Source organism: Balaenoptera borealis, assembly GCF_965194805.1.
Source record: "Balaenoptera borealis genome assembly, chromosome: 10".
NCBI lineage: Eukaryota > Metazoa > Chordata > Mammalia > Artiodactyla > Balaenopteridae > Balaenoptera > Balaenoptera borealis.
In genome coordinates this window covers 99,796,339-99,804,082 of record NC_138874.1, presented here as the reverse complement: position 1 = coordinate 99,804,082, position 7,744 = coordinate 99,796,339, and the positions used below count along the sequence as shown (strand labels likewise).

Here is a 7,744-nt window from a genome sequence, read left to right as displayed (position 1 = left end):
ATCTTTTTTGGTTATTCATTAAATTTTTAAGGGGTGTATTGTCATTTAAATTTTTAAAAGTCAGCATGCCTCTAAGTCTTTTGAAAAGACTTTCCCTGATACATATCCTAGAACATATCAAATGACCTGCTTAATCTGAGCAGTTTTTAGTTAAATAAAAGCTTGATGATTGAAATAAGTTCACTGTCCAAATGAAGTCATGTAAAAAAGAAGTTATAATATAAATAAGGCAAACATTATTATGCTATTTGGAAATTTAATACAAACACGCCTCAAAATTATTGCGGGTTCCGTTCCAGATCACCACAATAAAGTGATATCACATTAAAGCAATCACATGAATTTTTTGGTTTCCTGAATATAAAATTATGTGTTTTTTTTGTTTGTTTGTTTTTAATTTTTTTTTTTATTATTATTATTTTTAATGCTATTCTTGTCTGCTTACATTCTTTTTATTTATGTATGTATGTATGTATGTATGGCTTTGTTGGGTCTTCGTTTTCTGTGCGAGGGCTTTCTCCAGTTGCGGCAAGCGGGGGCCACTCTTCATCGCGGTGCGCAGGCCTCTCAATATCGCGGCCTCTCTTGTTGCGGAGCACAGGCTCCAGACGCGCAGGCTCAGCAATTGTGGCTCACGGGCCGAGTCGCTCCGCGGCACGTGGGATCTTCCCAGACCAGGGCTCGAACCCGCGTCCCCTGCATTGGCAGGCAGATTCTCAACCACTGCGCCACCAGGGAAGCCCTAAAATTATGTTTACACAATACTGTGGCCTATTAAGTGTGCAATAAGCGTTATGTCTAAAAACCCAATGTACATATCAAAATTAAAAAATACTTTATTGCTGAAAAATGCTAATTATCATCCAAGCCTTTAACAGGTCATTAATCTTTTTGCTGGTGGAGGGTTAGAAATACTGAGAACTACCAAAATGTAACACAGACAAAGTGAGCAAATGCTGGTTAGGGAAATGGCACCAATAGACTTGTCAATGCTGGGTTGCCACAAACCTTCAATTTGTAAAAAACACAGCATCTGCAAAGCACAATGAAATGAGGTATGCCTGTATTTATTTCTACTATGTCATTAATATTATTTGAAAGCTAAACACTGAACCAAATAGGAAACACCAACATGATTGGGAATTATGCAAACTAGAGCTACAGAACCTATCAAAATATCTATGTTTAAAAATGTTTTTTAATTTTTTTCTCAGATATAGAAAAGCCATAACCTGAATGTGGAAAAACAAAGTCCAATTAATTCCAGTATATGCCCCTTTTAAAAAAATATTTTATTTATTTATGTTCTTTATTTTTTTTTTGGCTGTGCTGGGTCTTCGTCGCGGCATGTGGACTTCTCTCTAGTTGCGGCACGCAGGCTTCTCTCTAATTGTGGCATGCGGGTTTACTCTCTCTAGTTGCGACTCGTGGGCTCCGGGGCACATTGGCTCTGTAGCCGTGGTGCGCGGGCTCCAGGGTGCATGGGCTCTGTAGTCACGGCGCGCAGGCTCCACAGCACGTGGCTCCGTAGCTTGCGGCACGCAGGCTCTCGTTGAGGCACGCCGAGTTCAGTAGTTGTGGTGTGCAGGCTTAGTTGCCCCGCAGCATGTGGGATCTTAGTTCCCCGACCAGGGACTGAACCCACATCCCCTGCATTGTAAGGCAGATTCTTTACCACTGGACCTCAGGGAAGTCCCACATATGCCCCATTTTGAGATTTCTGCTATTTCAAACTCAAGAGACCTTCCTCTATAATGTAACCACACACTAGCTACATGTAGTGACAGCAGCCCAAGAGGAATAGTTGAACAGCAGCCTCAAGCAGTAAGTGCTAAACAGAGCTTGAGCAGGATTAGCCCTTATTATTCTCTGACCCTAGACCAATACAAACAGGCATTCAAGGTCACATACAAATGTGCACTCCATCCAAATAAGCAAAACGATAGAGATAAAAAATGAAAGTTCTATGGAATACACAGAAAGTTTAGACATCTCTTCAAATGATCCTTGAAAGTAAAGCCACAATAGATATAACTAGTTAAGACTTTTGAATAGAGGCTGAAAAACTTTTTAAATGAGCCAGTGCCAAAGTGTTAACCCCTTTTCATACTAAGTCTAAATGTAAACCAGCTATATTTTCCTGAACATAAAGGCTTCACACTATAATGTTAGGAGATCAAGGTTGGAAATGAAGCAGCACGTAGCAGAAAGTCCTGCCAAAGCTGACAGTTGTTACTGATGTATATACCACTTGGCACATCAGTACATCAATGATGCTATCACCAAAGTAGAGATCTACATTTTCAAACATTCTTATCAAAGCCATTAAAATGTATATTCCATGGGCTTCCCTGGTGGCGCAGTGGTTGAGAGTCTGCCTGCCAACGCAGGGGACACGGGTTCGAGCCCTGGTCTGGGAAGATCCCACATGCCGCGGAGCAACTAGGCCCGTGAGCCACAATTACTTAGCCTGCGCGTCTGGAGCCTGTGCTCCGCAACAAGAGAGGCCGCAATGGTGAAAGGCCCGTGCACCGCGATGAAGAGTGGCCCCCACCTGCCACAACTAGAGAAAGCCCTCGCACAGAAACGAAGACCCAACACAGCCATAAATAAATAAATAAATAAATAAAAATTGTATAACTTTAAAAAAAAAAAAAGATTTATTAAAAAAAAAATGTATATTCCACCATTATCTTTTTCTTCTCTCTTAATGGCTTCTAAACTTTGTAGAGCAAAGGACACTATCGGTAAGTATTTTTTGAGATTTAATTCTCACCGTCACTTACATAAAAATACATAAAGACTGAAACTTCTTCAGATAAAAATTACAAAAACTTAAAATATAAAACAGACCCAGACAAGGTTAGCTGTTGCTAAACTTTTATATCTATTACAATACAAACTTCATTATAAGCTTTAATAACAAAAAAAATTCATCAACTCCTAAAGAGTTTGAACCTAGCAGCACATATATAATACCTCCAAAAGAATCACACACACACTTTCTAGAGAAGTAAAATCCAATCAGTCCCAATTCTCCATTCTATGAGGGAGCAAAAGGAACCCACATGAAATACAGGAATGAACCTAGATCTTAAAAGCCAGAAAAAGTCTGAATTCATCCTTGGCTTCTACCGTGACCTTAGAAAAGGTACATTACACTGCCATAAGCCTCAGTTTTTTCATCTTACTGGTGATATCTATTCTGAAATAATATTTAAACCACTTAGAACAGAGCCTGGTACACAGAACTGCTCCACAAAATTATTTTCCTTCCAATGAACTGTGGCTTCATGAGGCAGTCCTATACAAATTTACAAGAGAACAAAATAAGCTTCACCCTTGTTTCTCCATAAATTCAGATGATTTTCACTGATGAGTGACTTCAGGGAAGATATTATTATTTTTCAGACACAGCTGGAATGACAGAAAATTAGCTTAGCCCTCCCAAGCACCTCAGCCAGTAATTTCATGTTGAGAAAGTAATAAACAAAGTACCTTGAGGGACAAAGATCTCTGAGTTGTCTGGAAATTATTCCAGCCTGAAAACATTCTTCTACAAATCGCTCAAGCACAGAGTATGAATGTGGGACATCCAGATTAATGTCTGGAATTTCATTGTAAATTCTCTCATAACCCTAAAACAATGGAATTACAGAGTTGTTAGCCCATATAAAATACATAATGCCATACAACCCATCACTATTATCAATCTATATTTAAGGCCAAATGTTCATATAATTAGACTGCAGTCAGAGCCGAACCTTGAAAAGTACGAAGAGTAAGTATATTTTTTACAGAATATTTTCTTTAAAACTGTTCTCTCAAAAGAGCTTCAGGTAGACATTAGACGTTGGACACATTTCTTCCCCATCTACTTCTCTATAATACATTCACTACATTTTTAAAAAATAAAAGGCAAGTAAGAACCTCACCAATATTTAATAATAATGCATACAATTTTAAATAGGAATAAATTAAGTACTTTATAAATCTGTTAGAAATTCATGTTTCTCTCTAGATATAAAAAAGAAATTATCGTATCTTAGAACTCTTGAGGAAGAACACACACACATCACATTTTTCAAAATACAGGTTCAAAAATACTGGAGTATTTATTACTTTCCAGGAAGTGGCTATAAAGGGTTCAAACATAAACAGTACCATTAAAAAATATATATATATATATACACATACATATAGGCATAATATTACTACACAAGCCTAAAAGAAAATTTCATTAACAATTCGTAATCTGTATTCAATCATATGTATTTAAGATGTAAGCCTAAAAATTGTTCAAAATAATGTTATACTTACTCTTTTCATTTGGTCTAGAGTAATGGTAGAAGATTTCCAAAGAGATTTTAATAAGTCCAAAATCATCTTAAATGTACTTTCTCCAGTTGACTCTAAAACCATTACAATGGCCTAAAAATTGAATAAATGATTGAATTATTGCTCATTTTCATATAAGAAACTGCTCCTAAAATCTATCAGATCTCATCTCTAATATGTATATATATGTATATATATGTATAGATGAGGATGATTATAATTATAATTTTTGTGACTTTCTGTTTGAATAAAAAAAAAAATCCCACAAGGATTCGGAAGCAAAAAATATACAAATCAATTATCATTGCAAAGTAAAGGAGCTGTTACAGTGGAGGATTACTGGACTGAACGTCAGTATTATGACATAGTATTAGTGTGTTTGGTAATTGCAATCATTGTTGCTTTTGTTGTGGTCATCCATTTACAATGCTTGGCGTCAGTTTATTTATCTCTTGCAAAAATAAAATACAGTGTGTGTGTGTGTGTGTGTGTGTGTGTGTGTGTGTGTGTGTGTGTGGAAAAAATCAATAATAAATAAAAGATGAGGAAACTAATACTTTAAAAGTTAAAATGAATCACTCAAAAGCACACAGATGAGAAGTGCAAGGCTAAGATTTAAATCTAGAAATGCTAAACATTATCTAAGTACTTTTCATTTAACTCAAACCTCCTGGCATTATCATTATCTGAGATAAAATGACAGATGCTATATAGAAATTAAAGCCAATGCATTTTTGTTAACATATTGCCAAATACCTAATACAATATGTTGAGGGGGCATATTCTGGAATGAAAACATTATTTTAATAAAGATATTATGAAATAAAGGAAAAATCTGGAAAGTACGTATCATGAATATGAATGTTTTTATGAAGTTAAAAATACTCTTACTGTATGATCCAGAAATTCAACACCTAGGTATTTACCCAAGAAAAATGAAAAGATATGTCCACACAAAACCTGTGAGTGAATATTTATGACTGCTTTTTTTAATAATCACTCAAACTGGAAACAATATGGTAGGTCTATTCAATGGAATATCACCCAGCACTAAAAAGTGAATTTACTGTTACATAAAATGACATGGACATATCTTAAAAGCATTATGCTACCTGAAGAAGGTCAGACACACAGTATGATTCCATTTATATGATGATAGTCTGGGAAAGGCATAACTATAGGGACAAACATTATATCAGTGGTTACCAGGAGATGACAGTGGTAGGGGAACAGGTTAGCCCCAAACTTCTGGAAGTGATGGAAACGTTCTATATTCTGAGATAGTGGTTATGTGACTTGATACATTTGTCAAAAATTCATTGAACTGCACAGCTAAAGAGTGTATTTTACTCTAAATTATACCTTGATTAAAAAAAAATTGTAAAACCCTCTCCCCCTTAACATTAAAATTTTTCAAAGAAAACAAAAATGTATGTTATTAAAGAAGCATTAAGTCACTGTGGTGCAAAAAGGAACAGCTAATAATTCTTTTTGGAATGTCAAAGTAATCTTACTTCATATACAAGCTCATGGTGAAAATGAGGTACTTCCAGTTCCTTAAGGCAATGTTCAGCTTCAGATATGTCTCCAGAGAGTAAATACTCTTTCAGCAGCATATCAATCTATTAGATTTAAAGATTGAGATGTGTTAGAATTCTTGATTTTTAAAAAATTCTGTTTTGCCTAAGGATTTATTTACCCTCATCTTAATATAGTACATGATAAATAGGTCACAAACAGTTGTTTAAGAATAGTCTTGACATGACACTATCATAACAGAATTTTTTAATAATTAAAAAGCAAATCCCCAAATTTTAAATGGTTCATAGTCATGAAGGGAATGCAGTGTTTCGGTGTGTTTCAATAATCCATCACGATCGATGAGTAGACTTAAGATGTGTTTGGCCTCAGTTGTGACCATAATGCTTCAATGCTCCCTGTAAAACAAGGGACCTTAAATACCACTAGAGGGCACTAACTGAAAGTCTCAAAATGAATTTTTAAAGTGGCGCAAACCCATTTCCATCAGCATGACATTAAGTGGGAGCCAAAAAATGAGAGCTAATAGGGCTTTACTAGACAGGGCAAAGACTTCCAAAGCAGTTTTCTCTCTTCTCTACAATTGAAGATTTGAGGCCCATTATTTAAAACGTTCGTCAGTAATTCAGCTTCCAGTTATAGCTAAGGAGGCAAGTCTTGACTCTCCTTGTTGAAAGTTGCACAAGAACATCTATGGCTCCAGAGAAAAAGAGGAAAAGCTTTTCAGCACAAGAACTTCAACGAGGAATGTTCTCCCCTATACATCGCCTGTTAAAATCATCTTTGCACCTAGTAGACACTCAATGAATATTGGCTGACTGAAATCTCATTTAAGTATGTTCTCCTTCCAACTTCTAAAATGTATTTCCATTAAAAGTATAGTAAAATTTGATCAACAGAATACATCTTGATGAATAATTCCTATTATCATGCTTTAGGAAAATAAATATTTAAAGCATGTTACTTGAATAAAGTATTTTCACTTTATAATTATAAACTAATATATTTATTATTTAAATTACATCACTTAGTTTTTTAACTTTGTTATTAACTTAAAGTATTTAAATGTTTCCCACTGGGTTCCATGCATTGTTGAGAACGATATTATAAATACATGTATGTATTTCTAAAAGTCCTCTCTGTCCAACTCATCCTTCCATGTAAAATAAATGAACATCCAAATAATGTCAACCTCAAACTCACATATTGGTAGTTTTATTTCAATTTTCATCATGACCATTTTTTTTTGTTGTGATAATTCACATACCATAAAACAGTTTGGCAGTTTCTCAAAATATTAATTTTGAGAAGCATTATCATCCTAACAATACTAAGTCTTTCAGTCCATAAACATGGGATATCTTTCTACTTATTTAGGCCTTATTTAATTTCTTTCAACAGTGTTTTGCAGTTCTTGGTGCACAAGACTTGCACTTCTTTTGTTAAATTTATTCCTTTGTATTTTAATTTTTATGCTATTACAAATGCAATTGTTTCTTAATTTCATTTCAGACCATTCATTGCATTGCTAGTGTACAGAAGACCTAGAATTAAATTCTGTACACTGATCTTGTATCCTGCAACTGTGCTGAATTCGTTTATAATAGTTTGGTGTTTTTGTTTTTTTGAGAATTCACTTGGATTTTCTGTACACAGATCATGTCATCTGGGAACAGAGATAGTTTTACTCTTCTATTCCAACTTAGATGCCTTCTATTTCATTTTCTTGCTGAACTGCTCTGGTATTTCCACTGTTTTTATACCTCAATTTTTGTAATAACTTTTAAATTTTTTAAAAACAGATATTGCAATCATGACATTACAAACACCAACTCATCTACCTTAACATATATAAAAACAAAACTGG

At 34.8% G+C, this 7,744-nt stretch overlaps 1 protein-coding gene across 1 annotated transcript in view; it reads right to left on the bottom strand.

Annotated features, from left to right (window-relative positions):
- The window catches only part of PDCD4 (programmed cell death 4), a 29,294-nt gene that overhangs the window by 2,624 nt on the left and 18,926 nt on the right, over positions 1-7,744 (bottom strand). The window contains exons 9-11 of the mRNA XM_082408406.1: positions 5,853-5,960; positions 4,321-4,431; positions 3,499-3,638 (exon numbers count right to left, since the gene is read on the bottom strand). Coding sequence (XP_082264532.1) covers positions 3,499-3,638; positions 4,321-4,431; positions 5,853-5,960 — 359 coding nt within the window. The remainder of the gene's footprint in view (positions 1-3,498; positions 3,639-4,320; positions 4,432-5,852; positions 5,961-7,744) is intronic.